General features: G+C 44.9%; 1 protein-coding gene across 2 annotated transcripts in view; it reads right to left on the bottom strand.

The window, feature by feature from the left end:
- LOC128691308 (inactive phospholipase C-like protein 1) overlaps positions 1–23,314 on the bottom strand; it is a 276,887-nt gene that overhangs the window by 48,044 nt on the left and 205,529 nt on the right. For both annotated transcript variants that reach the window (XM_070091631.1, XM_070091630.1), the window contains exons 10-11: positions 7,614–7,788; positions 6,511–6,690 (exon numbers count right to left, since the gene is read on the bottom strand). In XM_070091631.1, the coding sequence (XP_069947732.1) occupies positions 6,511–6,690; positions 7,614–7,788 (355 nt within the window). The remainder of the gene's footprint in view (positions 1–6,510; positions 6,691–7,613; positions 7,789–23,314) is intronic.

Here is a 23,314-nt window from a genome sequence, read left to right as displayed (position 1 = left end):
TCTTTTTAGTTACATGAGATGTTGAGTGGAGCAGCCTGTCTATTTCATATCCCAAAATCTTGTTAGGGTTTCTAATGGCTACAGGTGTACCTCTGATGGAGATACCCCCTTTGTCTTCAATTGTTGATGCAAAACATCCTATCATGCTAACAAGGACCTTGTCAGGATTATTCGTAATTCTCCATTTCTTTTCCCAATTAGATGTTCGACGAAGTTCAATATTCATTTTTTCTATGACTCTCTCATACTTGTATTTTCCTGTTACCGGAGTTGATGAGACGATATGAATAACATCATCTGCAAACTGTGTCACAATTGTATCATTAAACTCTGGTTGAGGAAGGTCATTCACATAAATGTTGAACAGAAGTGGACTGAGACAAGAACCTTGTGGGACACCAGCTGTCGGTATAAAAGGCTCTGTCGACCTGCCATGAAAGGTGGGAATGATTTTTCTTCGAGTTAAGAAATTATATATTACTCTGAGAAAAGTCCAGTTATGGTCTGGTAGGTCAATGAGTTTGTATATAAGGCCATCATGCCATAAGCTATCAAAAGCTTTATGAACATCTCTGGTGGCAATTAAGGCAAGATTGCCCTGATGTTTTAGACTTACTACAGTATCGAAAATAACATTTATTGCGTGACTGGTACCTCTATGTGTTCGAAAGCCAAATTGTTTTTCAGTAAAAAAAGTGATTAAACTCCATATAGTAGTTCAATCTGTTGGAAATGACTTTCTCAAGAACTTTTCCAGTGACTTCAAGTAAAGATATAGGTCTATAGTTCCCAGGTTGGTGGATGTCTTTATTGGGCTTACCAAGAAAGATCATCCTAGCAGTCTTAAAAACCACTGGAAAATGTCCTGAGGCCAAGATGGCATTAAAGATATTTACCAAAGACTGTTTACAATTTCTGGGTAGGAACTTTATTTGTTTCATTGTTATTCCAGAGAGACCACGGGCTCTATTTCGCATTCTTCCAATAACCTGACTCATCTCTAGTAATGTAATAGGTCTAGCAAGCGGGTGGGCGTCTTCAAGAGTTGAAGTATCGATGGAAGGTAGTGGTTGTAGATCATCCAAGTTTTCATCTCTCCATTCATTTACCAACTGATAATGATTATTGTTAAATTGACGACTGTTATTGTGGGAGAGAATTTTCTCCCATACATCACCCATCAAATTAGCCTGGTCCTGTGGATCGTCAAGTTTAATTTCAACATCTTCATCATCCTCATCAGTGAAGGTATGAACTAGGTAGTTAGGAGCCTTGTGCTTTGCCCCTAAAAGTTGTCGGATCTTACTCCAAAATTTTGCTGGTTCACGTTTATACTGATTAGCTTGAAGAACTAGCAATTTCCATAAGTCCCGTTTGTGATGACTAATCATGTTAATTAATTCTTGCCTTAATCGGTGCAGTGTAGCTACTGGTGGTTGTCGCGTTTGAAGATGCCTTCGACATTCTGCTTGATAATTTCTTAAATTGTCTCTAATTCCCTAGTAGGTTTATATCGTTGGTATATCTTTGTGGAATCTAATTGACAAGTTGCATTAGTAGCTTCAATTATTCGATTATGCAGGGACCTGATTGCATCATCAATTGCAGTGGAAGGTAGATTTTCCAATGACACAATTTGATCGTCACCCAGAAATGCCCTGAAAGGGTCAAATCCTAGGGTGTTAAGATTGGGTTTAGGAGTTACAGGTATTCTAAATGGAGAAGTTTGTAGTTGTATTATAACAGGGATATGGTCAGATCCTACGTTTCCACCAGGAGATATACGACAGTGAAAGATGTCACAGTCTCTGTTTGTCAGTACTATATCTGGTGTCCCAGGATGAGGTCCAATGTACGATTTAAAGAATAGGCCTTGAAATGACAAGTTTCTAGCTGTCATGATATTAAATAGTTGTTTTCCTTTTAAGTCACCCAGTGGAATACCAGCTCCACAGTTGAAGAGGGCAGGGTGATGAGCATTAAAATCTCCCGCTAGAATTGTTGGAATATTTCTGCTTAATATCCTATGTAGAGGAATTGACTCTATATATTGTTGTTTCGGGGGAAAATATCAAGTTACTATCACTAGTTGTTCATGAGACGTTGTTATTTCTATTGCAAGAATGTTATCTTCATCAACATGAATATTTTTAAATGTATATCCTAATTTAACTAAGATGGCTACACCACTAAAGGGTCCTCTCGATTTCTCCAAAGTAGAGTAACCACGTAATTTAATATGTTGATCAACTCTTGCAGCTGTCTCGTTCAGAAGTATAACATCGGGATTGTAATTATGTAGTTCAACCTCAAAGAGGTAACGGTTATTAAAGAAATGTTGAACATTAAGTTGGAAAATTGTAATCCCCATTATTTCTTGCACTTCGCTCGTGTACTGCGGTCTGAACGCCTGCAAGTAATGTCATGTTTGTTATCCACACTATCCCTGCTGGACTCGTCAAGGGAAGGAGGGAACTTCCGCGTAGTTGCTTGTGTATTAAAAATGCCATCATCTTCACTAGAGGTGGTAATATTAACAGACTCATTAGAATCGTTAGAGTCCTCATCAGAAAACTGAGGTATGATATTCCCAGTTACAGGTAGCAGAGGCTCGTGAGAGTTAATGGGAGACTGTGGAGGCTCCAAGGGAAAATTAGGTAGGCAAGGTGAGTTACCCTGGGAAAGTTCCTGTTCAACTGGATCAGCTTCAATAGCGGGAGAGTAGGCACCAATTTCTGGGACATTGTTATGTTCAGGTGTTGACTTATCGGGTTGAGGGGAGTTGACAACCTGGGTATGCGAGGTGGGCGATCCCTGGGCCAGGGATGACTTAGGCTTATTTTTAGATGGAGAGTAGGGTACATACTTCTTGCTATGAGAAGGCTGGGTCATAATAGCCTTCACATTTTCTGGGATAGTGATGGGAGTGATCCCATTAGCCATTAACAGATCATTTAAAACCTGAGAGCAGAGTTGAATGTCACCACCTGCTATGTCTTCGGCCATCATATACATTATTTGTGCTCTCGTCATATCCCCGGCTGTAGATACCTGAGACATAGGAGATGAGACTGAACCTTGTTGTTGCGTTTGTGTATGTTGTAGGTGAGGGTTAGATTGGGGCGCTCCAAGAGGGGCAGAATTCCAAACATTGGAACCATTGGTAGAGACCTGAGGAGTCCCACTTGATCCAGGCAGAGCTGGGAAGGAAGTTTGGGACATCGTTGGCGGTGCCTGGGGAGTGGTCTTCTTAGAAGTGGACAGTTTCTTGGCTTCAAGAATTTTCTGCATTTCCTTTTTTCTTTCAGGACAAATAGCAGAAACAGCATGATGTTTTCCGTTGTAGAGGACACATTTGGGTGTATTTTTATTATTACAATCTCGATAAGAATGTTGGCCAGAGCAAATGCTACAAATTTGCCCTTGAGTACTGCATTTGTTGGTGTTATGACCAAAGGCATAACACTTAAAACATTGTGTCACACTGACAAATCGTTCAAGAGAGATTTGGTCAGGTGTACATCTGGTGCCAAAACATTTGAAGCCATTTTGACACAAGTTTGGCCTCCTCAGGTGTCTCAAGTATTAACTTTAAGGTTACCTTGTTGTTGTTAGGATTAGAGAATTTATGTGCTTCTACAGCCCTAAATTCAGCATTCTCTGTATTAAAGTCCTCAACAATTTCATTCGCTGTGCTATGTTTCATGAAACTGTTAATTCTGGCCACAAACACAGTCCTCTGAGCTTGATAGCTCTCAGGTGCAACTGGGGTAACACCAGAAGTCTTCAGTTTGTCAAGGACATCATGCTTCAGCAGTTGAAGTAACTCTTCTTCCGAAGAGAGGAGAAGTACTGCTCCAACGTGGGTTTGAAAAACATCCACTGGAGCAACAGTTGAGTTCGAGCAAATACATGCTAGAATAGATTCATTTATAATTAATAAAATTTGGTTAGAGTTCAATAATACACTGGACAAATAATAAACCTTATTTCTTGGGTAGAATAATTTGTCAGCAGGACCCGATACTGCTACTGGGGACGGTCAAGATTCGAGGCAGCGCTCCTATCCACTCAGCCACGAATGCCACATAAGTTGGGCAGCCTCGTTCACAAACCATGCTTCTTTCCCAGCCCGGGCACATCAGTGAGCCTCAAGCATGGATTCAAGCTCTTTCAGTCTCCTCCTGTATGTTCTGACCTTTCAAGCGATTTTTGTGTCAATGCACCACGCAGAAACAAGCGGGGCTGGGAAAGAAACATGGCTTGTGAACCAGGCTGCCCAGCTTATGTGGCATTCGTGGCTGAGTGGATAAGAGCGCTGCCTGGTAATCTTGTCCGTCCCCAGTAGCAGTATCGAGTCCTGCTGACATTCCATTTTATTATTTTTGATTGATTTATCATTTATTGTTGAATTTCTTTATTGAATTGAGAGTAAAGTCAACTCACTGTGCCATTAATTCAAATTAAAGTAAATTTGAGTAAATTTGATTTGAGTAAAGTACAATTTATTTTGATTATCAAAGTGTTGCTTATCCAGTTGAGTATTTTATGTGAGTTTTCCTTGCTCTACAGTGTGACTTGTTTTTTTTTTTTTACTTATGCAGAATAGTTAAGCATTTTCTTCCTATTTAAGCTTATTGTGCCATTCTCTCTATTATTCTTGCCTTTATGTCCTTAAGTACCCTGAGAAGATGTCCCTGTCACTTTTGTTTGTTCACTTAGTGTATCATGCCAGTCAAAGTCGATATGAATCAGTCCACAGTACCAATATTCCCTTACTGACTGAAAGACAATACCTAGCCCTTGAGCAATGTGTTTGTTCTCACAGCTTGTATCTGAGATGTGTTAAAGTGCTGCGAAATGTGAAAGTTCAGATTAAGTTTCTATAGATCCGTGCATTACTTATTAACGTAGCCGAGCGGTCAGGCGCTAGTAATACTGTCACTCCTGTTTGGAATCCAGCACAATATCGTGCACGCAGGATAGTGTACAGTTACCTTGGGTTTCAGAGGAACCTCAGACAACCCTGGGTGCTGAGACTACTATCCATGCGATGGCGACTTGTTCAAGTAGTCGTTCCTTCCAGGGGACGCTTTGTGAAGAACGTTACTTGTAATGAGTTATGCCATCTCTTGTTGATACCGCAAGCAGTTGCAGAAAGACGTTTCTGTGGCTAGTGTGCTCACTTGAGTGTTGTTGTTCCTTGTGTTCCAGATGGTGATACTATCCTAGTTGACAGTAATCCTTGCCGTGTAACAAGTTGTTTCTCGAGTAACTTTCACATGTTGTTAACTTTTGTAAGCGCAGTCTCTTTATAGCTGATACCGTGTTCCTTTCTTTTCTCCTGTGCTTGCAGTGAGAGATAGTAGACCCATTCTCCCTTGCTCATATTGCTTGTTACAGCTTTATTTTTTTTCACCCGGGGAGAGTCATCCACTCCACCGAGTTTGTTCATTCCTCCAGTAAGAAAGAACCGATCCCTTGTGGTCTGATGTGATTCGATTCCTGCTCCAGGAAGATCTTATTCTGACTGTGAAGCCACCAGCACCCATTAGTGACTCTGTAATGAACCAAGAATTACTGTATCGAACAGCCGAGTTGGGAACTCCAAGCAGAAGAGTATACCAGTTAGTAATTCCACAGTCACTAGTGAATGTAGCTGTATCTTTTGTAGATACTTGTTCAGATCTCCCTCAGTCAAGGCATGTGTTAGCCATTGCAAAGGAATTCGATCCTCCCAAAGATGATAACCATTCTGCATATGTAAATCTTACCCTCGCAGAGTTGGGTTTAAAAGTACTTAGCCTGTATAATGATCTGTGCGTGCCAGATCTGTTTTTGCTGTTAATTACTTTCACCTTTGTAAATATATATATTCTTCCTCAGAATCCGTAGAGTGCATGAATACAGATCGATCGATCAATTCCATCCTTTATTATACTATGATTTGTTCTTATAATGTGTAATGTATTGCGATACCACCCATTACGATACCACCCATTACGATACCACCCATTAGTTCTAAGTTACGTATGTCTTTGCTATTGTATAGAATCAGCCCAGACACACCTGCTTGTTCAGCCTATAGCATAGTATTGTATGTCGAGACGACATACATAACATGACCGAGCTGTCAGCATAGTTGCTGATATCCTCTGTATATGTATATGTTATCTGAGTATCATAGTACCATCCATATGTTTTACATAGTTGACCCCTTGCTAGGCTCAGTGACTAGCATGTGTGACGTCACATGATGCCGCATGTGAGCCCTGCGCTCCCGGCTTCATCCTCACTCCACACTTAGGTCTACGAACTGGCAACACACGCAGTCTGGGCTCCCCTCTCACACTCTGCTAATATAAGTGTTACCATCCAACAAGTGTGTTTAACACCAACCATCACATCTCCACGAACCTTCCCAACATGTGTGTGTGTGTGTGTGTGTGTGTGTGTGTGTGCTTAGCAGCGTAGCAGAAGTCACTAAGAAGACAGAAGTAAGAAACTTACCCATCTGGCAGCCAGCGTTCCAGAAGTCCTGTGGGTTGTAGTTGGAAGAATCAACTCTTGAGGAGTTGGGGAAGACCCTCGTGAGGAAGCGCTTGTTGTGGTTCACCAGGTCCTCAGGACAAGCATGAGCCAGCTTGGCTGCTGAAGACTCACTCAGGCTACACATTTCGCTGACGTTCTCTGTGTGAGAGAAAGTCAGGCGTCACACGGGTGTTCTCTGTGTGAAAGAAAATCAGGCGTCACAATGGTGTTCTCTGTGTGAGAGAAAGTCAGGCATCACACTGGTGTTCTCTGTGTGAGAGAAAATCAGGCATCACACTGGTGTTCTCTCTGTGAGAGAAAGTCAGGCATCACAATGATGTTCTCTGTGTCATATGCCCTGTCTCCCACCCTCCCCACTTATCCTCGTCCTCATATACAGTATTCCTCTCAGTTTATAATCCTTCTTTTCCTCCATTTCCCGTAACCTTTATCCTCTACTCTCCTTTTGCTCCACTCTCTTACCTCCGGCTTCCCTCACACTCCACACCTTACTCCAAGCCTCTGTCAAAAGAGCACATTTCACCCTGCATTGTGGGGAGGGATCCAATACGCTATCTCTTGGCTAACTTTGCCACCACACATACGGATTCCTCTTGAAGCTTTTGAATGTGCAGTCAGAGAACGAACGAGAAAAGAAGAGAGAGAGAGAGAGAGAGAGAGAGAGAGAGAGAGAGAGAGAGAGAGAGAGAGAGAGAGAGAGAGAGAGAGAGAGAGAGAGAGAGAGAGAGAGGGAGAGAGAGAGAGGGAGAGACAGACAGACAGAGAGACAGAGAGAGAGAGAGAGAGATCGTGTTACCACTATTTACTTATCATGTACAATAGTGTAGCAATACAGTGCGGGCGTTTCCACCTTCTAATTTTCATATTAAATTGTGTAGCCACACACTGCAGGTGCTCCTACCATGTAACTCTTAAATATACAAGTGTAGCCACACACTGCAGGTGTTCCCACCACGCAGCACTCATATATATACGTTTAGCCGCACACTGCGGGTGTTCCCACCGTATACTTAGCGTAGTATAACTCAGCTTTGCTAACTACAATACTATTGTATACTGACGTCTTGTCTTAGCTGTGTTGAGGTCAGAGAAGCGGGCGCGGTGGAGAGAGATGAGGGAGGAGAGTTCTCGACACAGTCGCACCTTCCTGGGGTTGTTGTTTCTCTTGGTCTCCCCTCCCTCGTCCTCGTCAGACACCTCCCCCTCCTCCAGGTCTTCACGAGGCAGCTTCTTGCCCTGTCGAAGACGGTGGGTTAAGATTAAGCAAAACAGAAAGCGCCAAGGTGTTGCTAGTACCTCTACTTTCTCCGCTAGTCCTGCCAACTTCACTTAACCTACCAACTGATAACTCCCGACCAGGTCATCTATAACTGCTGTAACTAATACCTATCTAGCAGTAACTGAACCGTAACCTGTAACTCAACGGTAAAGCACTCAATTCACAACGAAAGTTTAACAAGTTCGATTTCCAGGTAAAGCTAGTGGTATGCGCAATTTTTCAACTACTAATAAATATGTTAGGTAAATGGACACAGATGCAACTAATGTGACATTGTATTGTGGTGACGTTTCACTCCCCAGGAACTTTGTCAATCAGTAAAGGCTTGACAAAGCTCCTGGAGAGCGGAACGTTCCCACAATAAAATGTCACAGTGGCTGCATCTGTGTCTATTTACCTAACATTCTGTCGGTAATTCTGCCATTAATACTACTAATAAATAGGTATCGGATTGCTAATCGAAAGTTGTAAGTTATATGAAGGGGCGGTGGCAGTACACCTAAGACAGAGCTGAGGTCTGACATGACCTGAAACAGGATGAAAACCTCTGATCCTCTAAATTCAACAGAGTAAAAAAAATACCAGGTGTCAGAACTGACTGAAGGACTAGGCAGCAACCCATCCTCTTAACTATCTTAAGTATCTATGGGAATTTCTCACACACGTATGATTAGATTAGAATATAGGCTAAGATACATTACGTTAAATTTGATTAGGATAAGATAGGCTTGGATAGGTTAGGTTAAGTTAGGTTAGGCTAGGTTAAGATGAGCTAGGACAGGTTAGGTTACAGGAAGTTAGGCTAAATTAGATTAGGATAAGTTAGTTGAGGTAAAGTTAAAATAGTCAGATTAGATTAGATTAGGTTAGACGAGGTTAGGTTAGATGAAGTTAGGTTAGATTTGGTTGTCCTCTTCCCCCCCCCCCCCAAAAAAAAAAATAAGTACTACAACGAGAAAACTTGAACATAGACGATGAAAATGAAGAAAAGCTGTGCGTCGCGAACAGACAACAGACAGACAATGAGCTCGGTATACAGAACTATATCAAGTTTTCATTGTTTAAGGAGCTTTAATTAATCATCCACTTGACTGCCTTTGTAACAGTGAAACTCTGTCATTAAGAAAACACACAGAGGAATGCTAGATCTACGGGTGGACGGCGGCATTATCCATTGATTGGTGAACCTGGAATTGTTGGACGGTCAATTTTTTTTTCAGACTTATTATGCTTAGGTATCCCTGATGCAGGATCCCTTTAGTGTCATCATGGCAGTACTGAACATTTTGCAGAATTTGCTGAAACCCAAAATGGCTGAAAATTGGGATACATCATTCGTGACCATAACTGCACTTACGAGAAGATTTTTTTGATGCTTCAAGAGTCTAATCCAATATTTTCGCATCTATTTTTGGCCTTTGCAAATCTGATGAATAAGACACATTAGCATTGCTTGGTATACTTTATTACTGAAACATCTCGCCTGCGCAACAAGCTTCATTAGTCGAATACAGGAAGCAGAAGAATTCAAGAAGTATTAGTATTAGTTTTGACATAATCAGTCAGTCACCCAGGATAGTAAATGGTCTCTCTCTCAAGTGTAAAGAGATCCCCAGTAGCAAGATATCGTAGTGTTGTTGCGTCACACAAGTATCGTAATTTTGATGTTGCTAATGTGTCTCATTTATTAATTTGTTGGTACTGTCCGTCATCAAAATTATATCATTGCAAATTTGCTTTAACTTTGAAACCTGTAAAACTTTCGTATTTGCTGTATGTGCGTGTGTGTGTGTGTGTGTGTGTGTGTGTGTGTGTGTGTGTGTGTGTGTGTGGTGTGTGTGTGTGTGTGTGTGTGTGGTGTGTGTGTACTCACCTAGTTGTACTCACCTAGTTGAGGTTGCGGGGGTCTAGTCCGAGCTCCTGGCCCCGCCTCTTCACTGATCGCTACTAGGTCCCTCTCCCTGAACCGTGAGCTTTATCACACCTCTGCTTAAAGCTATGTATGGATCCTGCCTCCACTACATCGCTTCCCAAACTATTCCACTTACTGACTACTCTGTGGCTGAAGAAATACTTCCTAACATCCCTGTGATTCATCTGTGTCTTCAACTTCCAACAGTGTCCCCTTGTTACTGTGTCCAATCTCTGGAACATCCTGTCTTTGTCCACCTTGTCAATTCCTCTCAGTATTTTGTATGTCGTTATCGTGTCCCCCTATCTCTCCTGTCCTCCAGTGTCGTCAGGTTGATTTCCCTTAACCTCTCCTCATAGGACATACCTCTTAGCTCTGGGACTAGTCTTGTTGCAAACCTTTGCACTTTCTCTAGTTTCTTTACGTGCTTGGCTAGGTGTGGGTTCCAAACTGGTGCTGCATACTCCAATAAGGGCCTAACGTACACGGTGTACAGGGTCCTGAACGATTCCTTATTAAGATGTCGGAATGCTGTTCTGAGGTTTGCCAGGCGCCCATATGCTGCAGCAGTTATTTGGTTCATGTGCGCTTCAGGAGATGTGCCTGGTGTTATACTCACCCCAAGATCTTTTTTCTTGAGTGAGGTTTGTAGTCTCTGGCCCCCTAGACTGTACTCCATCTGCGGTCTTCTTTGCCCTTCCCCAATCTTCATGACTTTACACTTGGTGGGATTGAACTCCAGGAGCCAATTGCTGGACCAGGTCTGCAGCCTGTCCAGATCCCTTTGTAGTTCTGCCTGGTCTTCGATCAAGTGAATTCTTCTCATCAACTTCACGTCATCTGCAAACAGGGACACCTCAGAGTCTATTCCTTCCGTCATGTCGTTCACAAATACCAGAAACAGCACTGGTCCTAGGACTGACCCCTGTGGGACCCCGCTGGTCACAGGTGCCCACTCTGACACCTCGCCACCTACCATGACTCGCTGCTGTCTTCCTGACAGGTATTCCCTGATCCATTGTAGTGCCTTCCCTGTTATCCATGCTTGGTCCTCCAGTTTTTGCACCAATCTCTTGTGTGGAACTGTGTCAAACGCCTTCTTGCAGTCCAAGAATATGCAATCCACCCACCCCTCTCTTTCTTGTCTTACTGCTGTCACCATGTCATAGAACTCCAGTAGGTTTGTGACACAGAATTTCCCGTCCCTGAAACCGTGTTGGCTGCTGGTGATGAGATCATTCCTTTCTATGTGTTCCACCACTCTTCTCCAGATAATCTTCTCCATGATTTTGCATACTATACATGTCAGTGACACTGGTCTGTAGTTTAATGTTTCATGTCTGACTCCTTTTTTAAAGATTGGGACTACATTTGCTGTCTTCCATGCCTCAGGCAATCTCCCTGTTTCGATAGATGTATTGAATATTGTTGTTAGGGGTACACATAGTGCCTCTGCTCCCTCTCTCAATACCCATGGGGAGATGTTATCTGGCCCCATTGCCTTTGAGGTATCTAGCTCACTCAGAAGCCTCTTCACTTCTTCCTCGGTTGTGTGCACTGTGTCCAGCACATGGTGGTGTGCCCCACCTCTCCGTCTTTCTGGAGCCCCTTCTGTCTCCTCTGTGAACACTTCTTTGAATCTCTTGTTGAGTTCCTCACATACTTCACGGTCATTTCTTGTTGTCTCTCCTCCTTCCTTCCTTAGCCTGATTACCTGGTCCTTGACTGTTGTTTTCCTCCTGATGTGGCTGTACAACAGTTTCGGGTCAGATTTGGCTTTCGCTGCTATGTCATTTTCATATTGTCTTTGGGCCTCCCTTCTTATCTGTGCATATTCGTTTCTGGCTCTACGACTGCTCTCCTTATTCTCCTGGGTCCTTTGCCTTCTACATTCCTTCCATTCCCTAGCAAACTTGGTTTTTGCCTCCCTGCACCTTTGGGTAAACCATGGGCTCATCCTGGCTTTTTCATTATTCCTGTTACCCTTGGGTACAAACCTCTCCTCAGCCTCCTTGCATTTTGTTGCTACATATTCCATCATCTCATTAACTGGCTTCCCTGCCAGTTCTCTGTCCCACTGAACCCCATTCAGGAAGTTCCTCATTCCTGTGTAGTCCCCTTTCTTGTAGTTTGGCTTCATTCTTCCTGGCCTTCCTGCTCCTCCCTCCACTTGTAGCTCTACTGTGTATTCGAAGCTTAAAACCACATGGTCACTGGCCCCAAGGGGTCTTTCATATGTGATGTCCTCGATATCTGCACTACTCAAGGTGAATACTAAGTCCAGCCTTGCTGGTTCATCCTCTCCTCTCTCTCTTGTAGTGTCCCTTACGTGTTGGTACATGAAGTTTTCCAGTACCACCTCCATCATCTTAGCCCTCCATGTATCTTGGCCCCCATGCGGGTCCAAATTCTCCCAATTGATCTCCTTGTGGTTAAAGTCCCCCATGATCAGGAGCTTTGCCCTGCATGCATGAGCTCTTCTAGCCACTGTAGCCAGTGCTCTCGTCGTACTCTTGCCTTTTCCTCCTGCTGTTCTGTGGTGGGTTATACATCACTGCTATTACCACCTTGGGACCTCCAGAGTGAAGCGTTCCCGCTGTGTAATCACTTGCTTCTCCGCTGTCTCCTCTCTCCAGCTCATCAAAATTCCAGCGATTTTTGATCAGCAATGCCACTCCTCCACCCCCCCCCTATTCCCTCTGTCTTTCCTCAGGATTTGGTATCCCTTTGGAAAGATGGCATCTGTTATCATACCTGTAAGCTTGTTTTCTGTGAGAGCTATGATGTCCGGTGATGCCTCTTTGACTCTTTCATGCCACTCCTCCCACTTATTTGTTATTCCATCAGCGTTTGTGTACCATACCTTCAGTTTCCTTTCCGACACTGTGGTTTGGGGGGGCCTGTGAGGGTGGGAGACCTGGTAGCATACTGTGGGATTCTATAGCTCGGTGTTGGGTGGAGGCTGTGGGTATGGATTGTAGTGTGTGTTGGGATGGTGTGATAGGTTGTATGGTTCTGAGAATAGTTGTGTGTGCTTGCCCTTGCTGTTCTGTTCTCTCTGACTGTCCTCTGCTGGTTCCATCCTTGTCTCTTTTCCTAGCTCCTTTCGCTTTTTTGTCCTCTCCCTCAGCTGCTGTCATTCTGATTGTGTTCTGTCTCTGTCTAGGAACACCTTCTTGTATTCTTCCGAGTATTTCAACCGTGGTTTCTCTTGGAGGATCCTGTTCCGCACTGTTTCCGTCCTGAGAATCAGCTTGATTGGTCGGTTTCTCCCCTTCGAGTACCCCCCTATTCTCTGAAAATTTACAATCTCTTAAATCTCTTCACCTATTTCCGTGATGATTTTCTCAATCTCCTTTCTTTCTTCCTGCTGCCTTTCAGTATGTGTCCTTTCCTCTCTGTCCTGAAGCCCATGGATAAACACTGATTTTGCCCTTTCCTCCTTCCATTGCCTCACCCTCTGTGACTCTGGATCCTGCCTGTATGTGGTCAGTTTCTCCCTTGTGTGTGTGTGTGTGTGTGTGCGTGTGTGTAATCTGTATTTAATATTATATAAAATATTGCGACATAATCCTGCAAACTGATAACGAATTTGGTGTTTTTTTAATCCAAAACAAAATCATGTATAATTATAAATATGGAACAACTACAACACTGGGCGATAAATAAACATATCTGGGACGACAAACAACACTGATCATAATGTGTAAAACAAGCAACACTGATCATAACATGTCTGGGTTAATATAAAAATACATTCTAAACTATGCAACACAGTGCATATCTGATATCAGGTAACTGGCAATGATTTAGGTGGTCAATTGGAGGTTTAAAGCTTATCGACTGAACGAGAGTCATATAAACTGCACGTAACCTTTTCACCACCAGACAAAAATAATTTAATCCCAAAAACTGGGCTTCATGGAAACTCTCAGCTGAGAGAGAGAGAGAGAGAGAGAGAGAGAGAGAGAGAGAGAGAGAGAGAGAGAGAGAGAGAGAGAGAGAGAGAGAGAGAGAGAGATGGATCTCGGAGCACATAAATTCTGTGGTGTGGGGATTATCTTCTCTAGCGTCACGGAAGACTGAAGTTACTCCACCCTATTGTTGGAGACTTTATAATGCAGGTGTATTGTCTAGGTAATCAGATTACTGCTCACCTTTTCCAAGACCTCAGTTGTCTGGTGCCACACTAAGGACAAACACACACACACACATTGAGGTAAACTTCATAACAAAGCCTCATAATACGAACACACAGAATAGGACACTCCAGTGATTCCATTCATCTCTTGCTGGAGTTTATGAAAGGGTTTTGTGTAGTGTTAAGGTATTGTGTGTTGAAGCGAGTGGTGTGTGCGTGTGTGCTTGTGTGTGTGTGTGTGTGTGTGTGTGTGTGTGTGTGTGTGTGTGTGTGTGTGTGTGTGTGTGTGTGTGTGTGTGTGTGTGTGTGTGTGTGTGTGTGTGTGTGTGTGTGTGTGTGTGTGTGTGTGTGTGTGTGTGTGTGTGTGTGTGTGTGTACTCACCTAGTTGAGGTTGCAGGGGTCGAGTCCAAGCTCCTGGCCCCGCCTCTTCACTGGTCGCTACTAGGTCACTCTCCCTGAACCATGAGCTTTATCGTACCTCTGCTTAAAGCTATGTATGGATCCTGCCTCCACTACATTGCTTCCCAAACTATTCCACTTACTGACTACTCTGTGGCTGAAGAAATACTTCCTAACATCCCTGTGATTCATCTGTGTCTTCAGCTTCCAACTGTGTCCCTTGTTACTGTGTCCAATCTCTGGAACATCCTGTCTTTGTCCACCTTGTCAATTCCTCTCAGTATTTTGTATGTCGTTATCATGTCCCCCCTATCTCTCCTGTCCTCAAGTGTCGTCAGGTTGATTTCCCTTAACCTCTCCTCGTAGGACATACCTCTTAGCTCTGGGACTAGTCTTGTTGCAAACCTTTGCACTTTCTCTAGTTTCTTCACGTGCTTGGCTAGGTGTGGGTTCCAAACTGGTGCCGCATACTCCAATATGGGCCTAACGTACACGCTGTACAGGGTCCTGAATGATTCCTTATTAAGATGTCGGAATGCTGTTCTGAGGTTTGCCAGGCGCCCATATGCTGCACCAGTTACTTGGTTGATGTGCGCCTCAGAAGATGTACCTGGTGTTATACTCACTCGAAGATCCTTTTTCTTGAGTGTTGTTTTTAGTCTCTGGCTTCCTAGAGTGTACTGCGTCTGCAGTCTTCTTTGCCCTTCCCCAATCTTTGTAACTTTGTACTGGATGGGGTTGAACTCCAGAAGCCAGTTGCTGGACCAGGCCTGAAGCCTGTCCAGATCCATTTGTAGTTACTTCTGGTCCTCATCCGATTGAATTCTTCTCATCAACTTCACGTTATCTGCAAACAGGGACACTTCTGGGTCTATTCCTTCCATGAGGACGTTCACATACACCAGAAACAGCACCGGTCCTAGGACTAACCCCTGTGGAACCCAGCTCGTCACAGGTGCCCACTCTGACACACGTACCATGACTCGCTGCTGTCTTCCTGACAAGTATTCCCTGATCCATTGTAGTGCCTTCCCTGTTATCCCTGCTTGGTCCTCCAGTTTTTGCACCAATCTCTTGTGTGGAACTGTGTCTAACGCCTTCTTGCAGTCCAAGAAAATGCAATCCACCCACCCCTCTCTCTCTTGTCTTACTGCTGTCACCATGTCATAGAACTCCAGTAGGTTTATGATACAGGATTTCCCGTCCCTGAAACCATGTTGGCTGCTGTGATGATGAGATCGTTCCTTTCTAGGTGTTCAGAGCACCACTCTTCTGCACGCAAACCAACGTGATAATCTTCTCCATCTTCTCCTGATTTTCTCCATGCATACTATACATGTCAGTGACACTGGTCTGTAGTTTAATGCTTCATGTCTGTCTCCTTTTTTAAAGATTGGGACTACATTTGCTGTCTTCCATGCCTCAGGCAATCTCCCTGTTTCGATAGATGTATTGAATATTGTTGTTAGGGGTACACATAGCGCCTCTGCTCCCTCTCTCAATACCCATGGAGAGATGTTATCTGGCCCCATTGCCTTTGAGGTATCTAGCTCACTCAGAAGCCTCTTCACTTCTTCCTCGGTTGTGTGCACTGTGTCCAGCACTTGGTAGTGTGCCCCACCTCTCCGTCTTTCTGGAGCCCCTTCTGTCTCCTCTGTGAACACTTCTTTGAATCTCTTGTCGAGTTCTTCACATACTTCACGGTCATTTCTTGTTGTCTCTCCTCCTTCCTTCCTTAGCCTGATTACCTGGTCCTTGACTGTTGTTTTCCTCCTGATGTGACTGTACAATAGTTTCGGGTCAGATTTGGCTTTTGCTGCTATGTCGTTTTCATATTGTTGTTGGGCCTCCCTTCTTATCTGTGCATATTCATTTCAGGCTCTACGACTGCTCTCCTTATTTTCCTGGGTCCTTTGCCTTCTATATTTCTTCCATTCCCTAGCACACTTGGTTTTTGCCTCCCTGCACCTTTGCGTGAACCATGGGCTCGTCCTGGCTTTTTCAATATTCCTGTTACCCTTGGGTACAAACCTCTCCTCAGCCTCCTTGCACATTGTTGCTACATATTCCATCATCTCATTAAGTGGTTCCCTGCCAGTTCTCTGTCCCACTGAACACCATGCAGGAAGTTCCTCATTCCCGTGTAGTCCCCTCTCTTGTAGTTTGGCTTCATTCGTCCTGGCCTTCCTGCTTCCCCCTCCACTTGTAGCTCTACTGTGTATTCGAAGCTTAAAACCGCTTGATTGCTGCCCCCAAGGGGTCTTTCATATGTGATGTCCTCAATATCTGCACTACTCAAGGTGAATACTAAGTCCAGTCTTGTTGGTTCATCCTCTCCTCTCTCTCTTGTAGTGTCTCTTACGTGTTGGTACATGAAGTTTTCCAGTATCACCTCCATCATCTTAGCCCTCCATGTATCTTGGCCCCCATGTGGCTCCAAGTTCTCCCAATCGATCTCCTTGTGGTTAAAATCACCCATGATCAGTAGCTTTGCCCTGCATGCATGAGCTCTTGTGGCCACTGCAGCCAGTGTGTCAACCATCGCTCTATTGCTCTCGTCATACTCTTGCCTTGGCCTCCTGCTGTTCTGTGGTGGGTTATACATCACTGCAATTACCACCTTGGGAACTTCAGAGTGAAGCGTTCCCACTATGTAATCACTTGCTTCTCCGCTGTCTCCTCTCGCCAGCTCATCAAAATTCCATCGGTTTTTGATCATCAGTGCCACTCCTCCACCCCCCCCGTTCCCTCTGTCTTTCCTCAGGATCTGGTATTCCTTTGGAAAGATGGCATCTGTTATCATACCTGTAAACTTGGTTTCTGTGAGAGCTATGATGTCCGGTGATGCCTCTATTACTCTTTCGTGCCAGTGTTTGAGTGTGTGTGTGTGTGTGTGTGTGTGTGTGTGTGTGTGTGTGTGTGTGTGTGTGTGTGTGTGTGTGTGTGTGTGTGTGTGTATGTATGTGTGTATGTATGTGTGTATGTGTGTATGTGCGTGTGTGCGTGTGTGTGTGTGTGTGTGTGTGTGTGTGTGTGTGTGTGTGTGTGTGTGTGTGTGTGTGTGTGTGTGTGTGTGTGTGTGTGTGTGTGTGTTAGTTACCATTTTGTCTTAGGCACATGTCGATTAGACACTAGGTCTGTTGTATATGCGTGTGTGTACTCACCTAATTTTGGTTGCAGGGATCGAGATACAGCTCCTGGCCCCGCCTCTTCACTGACCGCTACTGGGTCCTCCCTCTCACTGCTCCATGAATTTTATCATACCTCGTCTTAAAACTATGTATGGTTCCTGTGTTCCTATGTATGGTTCCTGTGTGTGTGTTTGTATGTACTCACCTATTTGTACTCACCTAATTGTGGTTGCAGGGGTCGAGTCTTAGCTCCTGGCCCCGCCTCTTCACTGACCACTACTAGGTACTCTCTTTCCCCGTTCCATGAGCTTTATCATACTTCGTCTTAAAACTATGTATAGTTCCTGTGTTCCTATGTATGGTTCCTGTGTGTGTGTGTATGTACTCACCTATTTGTAATCACCTAATTGTGGCTGCAGGGGTCGAGTCTTAGCTCCTGGCCCAGCCTCTTCACTGACCGCTACTAGGGACTCTCTTTCCCTGTTCCATGAACTTTATCATACCTCGTCTTAAAATTATGTATGGTTCCTGCCTCCACTACTTCACTTTCCAGACTATTCCACTTCCTGACAACTCTGTGACTGAAGAAATATTTCCTAACATCCCTTTGACTCATCTGAATCTTCAACTTCCAATTGTGACCCCTTGTTTCTGTGTCCCATTTTATGGAACATTCTGTATCTGTCCACCATATCTATTCCACACAGTATTTTATATGTCGTTATCCTGTCTACCCTAACCCTCCTGTCCTCCAGTGTCGTCAGGCCTATTTCCCTTAACCTTTCTTCGTAGGACATTCCCCTTAGCTCTGGAACTAGCCTTGTCGCAAACCTTTGCACTTTCTCTAATTTCTTGACGTGCTTGACCAGATGTGGTTTCCAAACTGGTGTTGCATACTCCAGTATGGGCCTGACGTACACGGTGTACAGTGTCTTGAACGATTCCTTACTGAGGTATCGGAACGCTATTCTCAGGTTTGCCAGGCGCCCATATGCTGCAGCAGTTATCTGGTTGATGTGACGTGCTTGGTATTATACTCAAGCCAAGATCTTTCTCCTTGAGTGAGGTTTGCAGTCTTTGGCTACCTAGCCTATACTCTTCTTTGCCCTTTCCCGATATTCATGACTTTGCATTTGGCTGGGTTAATTCGGGTAGCCAGTTGCTGGACCACGTATCCAGCCTGTCCAAGTCTCTTTGGAGTCCTGCCTGATCCTCATCTGATTTAATTCTTCTCATTAACTTCACATCATCTGCAAACAGGGACACTTCTGAGTCTATCCCTTCCATCATGTCATTCACATATACCAAAACAGCACTGGTCCCAGGACTGACCCCTGTGGAAACCCGCTCGTCACAGCCGCCCATAGTGATACCTCATCTTGTACTGTAACTCGTTGTTGCTTCTCTGTCAGGCATTCTCTGATCCATTGCAGTGCCCTACCTGTTATACGTGCCTGATCCGCTAGCTTCTGCACTACTCTCTTGTTGGGAACTGTGTCGAAAGCCTTCTTGCAGTGTGTGTGTGTGTGTGTGTGTGTGTGTGTGTGTGTGTGTGTGTGTGTGTGTGTGTGTGTGTGTGTGTGTGTGCGCGCGTGTGTGTGTAATCTGTATTTAATATAATATAAAATATTGCGACATAATCCTGCAAACTGATAACGAATTTGGTGTTTTTTTAATTCAAAACAAAATCATGTATAATTATAAATATGGAACAACTACAACACTGGGCGATAAATAAACATATCTGGGACGACAAACAACACTGATCATAATGTGTAAAACAAGCAACACTGATCATAACATGTCTGGGTTAATATAAAAATACATTCTAAACTATGCAACACAGTGCATATCTGATATCAGGTAACTGGCAATGATTTAGGTGGTCAATTGGAGGTTTAAAGCTTATCGACTGAACGAGAGTCATATAAACTGCACGTAACCTTTTCACCACCAGACAAAAATAATTTAATCCCAAAAACTGGGCTTCATGGAAACTCTCAGCTGAGAGAGAGAGAGAGAGAGAGAGAGAGAGAGAGAGAGAGAGAGAGAGAGAGAGAGAGAGAGAGAGAGAGAGAGAGAGAGAGAGAGAGAGAGAGAGAGAGAGAGAGAGAGAGAGAGAGAGAGAGAGAGAGAGAGAGAGAGAGAGAGAGAGAGAGAGAGAGAGAGAAGGTATGAGACATCCTACCACCTATAACAGGAACTTGCCCAGGCAAGCCTTTAGGCATATGGGTGACGTTCAAAAGTGGGCCATTGCTAAATGGGAGGTGGACACTAAAAGAAAGTTAGCATCAGGTAGGGTAGGCTCCAAAACCTGGTGGTCCCTGGTCAAGGACAGACAAGGTTATCTGCCTGATGAACTCATTCCACCTCTAAATCGACAGGATGGGACCACCTCTACTAGTAGTCAAGAGAAGGCGGACCTCTTTGCTGAACACTTTGCTACCAAAATGCAAGTTCCTGATCCAGCAAGGGTCCCTCCTTGGCTAGCTGCAAGAACTGTGTCAAACTGTCAGTGGTGACAATAAGGCAGGAGGAGGTGCATTTCCTTCTTAAATCGCTTGACCAAGAAAAGGCTGTGGGCCCAGACAAGTTGAGCCCAAGATTGCTGAGAAGATGTGCAGACCAGCTAGCAGCACCTCTAACTCGCATCTTTCAGCACTGCCTAGTACAGTGTAAATGGCCCTCTCTGTGGAAAGAGGCAAATGTAGTCCCTGTTCACAAAAAGAAGAGCAGAGCAGAAATCAGCAACTACAGACCAGTGTCACTCCTGTCAATCACTGGTAAGATCCTTGAGACAATAATCTCAAGACAAATGACAGAGTTTTTTGACTACCACTCACTACTTTGTGATCGTCAATATGGCTTCAGGAAAGGTTACTCTGCTGCTGATCTGTTGTTAAACCTCTCCACTAAGTGGCACCAGTCAAAGGATGAATCCAAAGTCAGCTGTGTGGTAGCACTGGACATTGCTGGCGCTTTCGACCGGGTGTGGCACCAGGGCCTCTTAGCAAAACTTCAAGCACTGGGAATTGCAGGCTCTACGCTATGTCTCCTCAGTGATTACCTTCATGGTAGATCTCTAAGTGTAGTTCTCAATGGAACGGAATCAGCAAGACATCCTATTGGGGCAAGTGTTGCACAAGGAAGCGTGCTGGGACCATTGTTATGGAATGTCTACTTCAACGACCTTCTTCATCTCATCCCAGAATTCCATGCATATGCAGTCGACTGTACATTGACATTCACTTATCCAAGAGAAAAAATGCCAGCTGCTCTAAGCAACATCAATCACTAGCTCAGATCTGTATCAGCTTGGGGAAATAGATGGCAAGTACCATTTGCACCTGAGACTGTAGACAGCCAGTACTGTCTGCACAGATAGCCCATGCTGTCTGCCAGCTCAGTTCATATTTTGCACCACTAAAGTGCTGCCCTCTGTGGCCAGGCCTCTCGGTGGGCATGCCAGCCTACCTGCCCTTGCCTCTGCCTCACTCACACAGCGGCCTAGCAGCAAGTCACAAATACTAGTAGCTCTCTCTCGTGGGATGGCCCTTCCTGGGCCATGGGCACAACACAAGCCTGTGTACCCACCACGACTTAACAATAAACTAAAAAGCCTCCGAAGAGATGTATCATTTACACCCCACTACCGTACTACCAAACAAACTCGTTATAAATGGTGGAAAGCGGTGGTCGCAGCAGTTGTGTTTACCCTGAGAGAGGAAGGAAGAGGTATGAAGTCATCTTCACTTCATCATCCCATACAAGAAGCATCCGTCTCTCAACGAGTTATCCTGATGTCGTGTCTGCACGTTTGAGCATCCAGACACAGGTACAAGCAGGATCCAGCCGAAATTTGCCGAAATTCTCCGAGAATTGTAAGTGACCCCACGCTACAGCGTCCCACGCTGTTTCTCAAGTCACGTGTTCAGCGTCACTTGTATGTTGCTGTTGTTGTTCAGCTCAGCACAGCTGTTTCAGCAAGCCAGAGGTGAGTTTTGTGGTGATTTCTGTGTCCAGTGTGAGTTCTCCACGTGTTTGAGGGAGGAGGAGGAGGAATGGCCAGATGCTCCCTTGCCATACACTCATCCACGCTCACACCTCACCAGCCTACCATACACCACTCACCACTGCCCACTCCCTCTGCTGTGTTTTCTGCTGTTTTCCATGTGAATTCATTGCCAGAACTGTGTATCCGAGTGCCCGAGACCACTCGAAGCTACGTGGATCAGCATGCCACGTAGATCACGATGCCACGTGGATCCTGACGCCACGTGGGTGTGGACGATGTCACGTAGATCTACCAGCCACGTGAGTTACCAGATGTACCAGGCCTCATGCTGTGGTATGCTGCCCGCATCACATTAACGTCACCGACGATGCTGCCCGACTTCGTGACGTCACGATGTCTGCTTACTTCACCTCACGATGTCTGCCTGACGTCACCTCAAGATGTCTGCTGACATCACCTCGCAACATCACATGATGTCACCATCGAGCGTTCAGTAATTATTTTAGTATTGTTGAGAAGACTAAGAGAAGATATATGTCATGTGTTAATTCCTCTCAGTCAGTGTTCTCACATTTTAGTATGTCTTAGTGTCAGTTTTGTGCGCAGAAAAGCATCATTTGCTAGTTTAAGCCATGTTGTACCGCATATACCGCGGTGTGTTTAAAGTTTCCGTGTGTCCAGTGAGATCTGAGCCAGACCTGAGTAGCACCACTGTGTTAAGTCACCCGAGTGACCAGTGCGTATGACAGCTGATGTCAAGACAGCCCCGAGCCCGAGCCCTCTTGTACAGAAAGCTTTTATGGTCGTCGCTCGTGATGTTCTGCAGAATCGTACCTGCTACGATTCCCATCGAGATTTGTTTCACTTCACCTCCAGACCATCAGAGTGCAGTTATATGTAGAGAAACAAGTCTGGGGATGCTTAGACTAACCTCTGCTATAACTCCAACTGCTGAGAGAATGATACTCGCAAAGCCACAGTTAACCACTGTCGGCAGGCGCTGTGTCAGCCTCGTGTCACAAGCTTCAGTGAGCAGCCTGCACAAAGAAGATGTCACTTTGACTGCTTGCTCTCTCACTGCAGTCTGGTGTATGATGTTACGACTCCCAGATGTTTCGCCCAGTCGTCTCTGCCACGACTCGCTCCACAACTCGCTCCACGCTCGCCAGCAGTGACAGCCCAGCGACAGTACCAGTCGAGAAGTGTCCTCCTGAGTCGCTTGCCAGAAGTCCTGCCCAGTTGCCGAGTTTTGTCGACGCCTCACTCGAGGGCACCAGCATGTCGTGCCCCAGGTTGAGTGAAAACCTGCAGCGACTCCTACGATGACTGCTTCACCGTTCCAGAGGAGACCGTACCCTGTTACATCACAGCTCAGCCGCAGCGATGTCTCCTGTGTTGCAGTATCTGTCCAGACACAGGAAGGCGTGCAGTGATGCCCATCGACACTCACTGCCTTTGACAACGATGTTTAGCACACCCCACATGTTTTTTTCTTCCCTCCCTGTAGGAAGTTTTTTCTGTCCATGTGCGGGTTATTTGTGTAACACACCCCACATGTTTTTTTCATATGTATATATATGTTTTTATTTTGTGTTCTGTGCCCTGTTCCTATGAGAGAGAGACCGAATTCCTTTTACCACCAGTATCGTCGCGTCGGGACAACGCGCGGTAGGTGGCCGAGCATATGTAGACAGCCTGTACTGTCTGCACAGACAGCCCATGCTGTCTGCCAGCTCAGTTCATATTTTGCGCCACTAAAGTGCTGCCCTCTGTAGCCAGGCCTCTCGGTGGGCATGCCAGCCTGCCTGCCCTTGCCTCTGCCTCACTCACACAGCGGCCTAGCAGCAAGTCACAAGTACTAGTAGCTCTCTCTCGTGGGATGGC

Source organism: Cherax quadricarinatus, chromosome 36, assembly GCF_038502225.1.
Source record: "Cherax quadricarinatus isolate ZL_2023a chromosome 36, ASM3850222v1, whole genome shotgun sequence".
Classification (NCBI taxonomy): Eukaryota; Metazoa; Arthropoda; class Malacostraca; order Decapoda; family Parastacidae; genus Cherax; species Cherax quadricarinatus.
The sequence above is the reverse complement of the archived record's forward strand: the minus strand, read 5'-3'. Positions and strand labels throughout refer to the sequence as shown.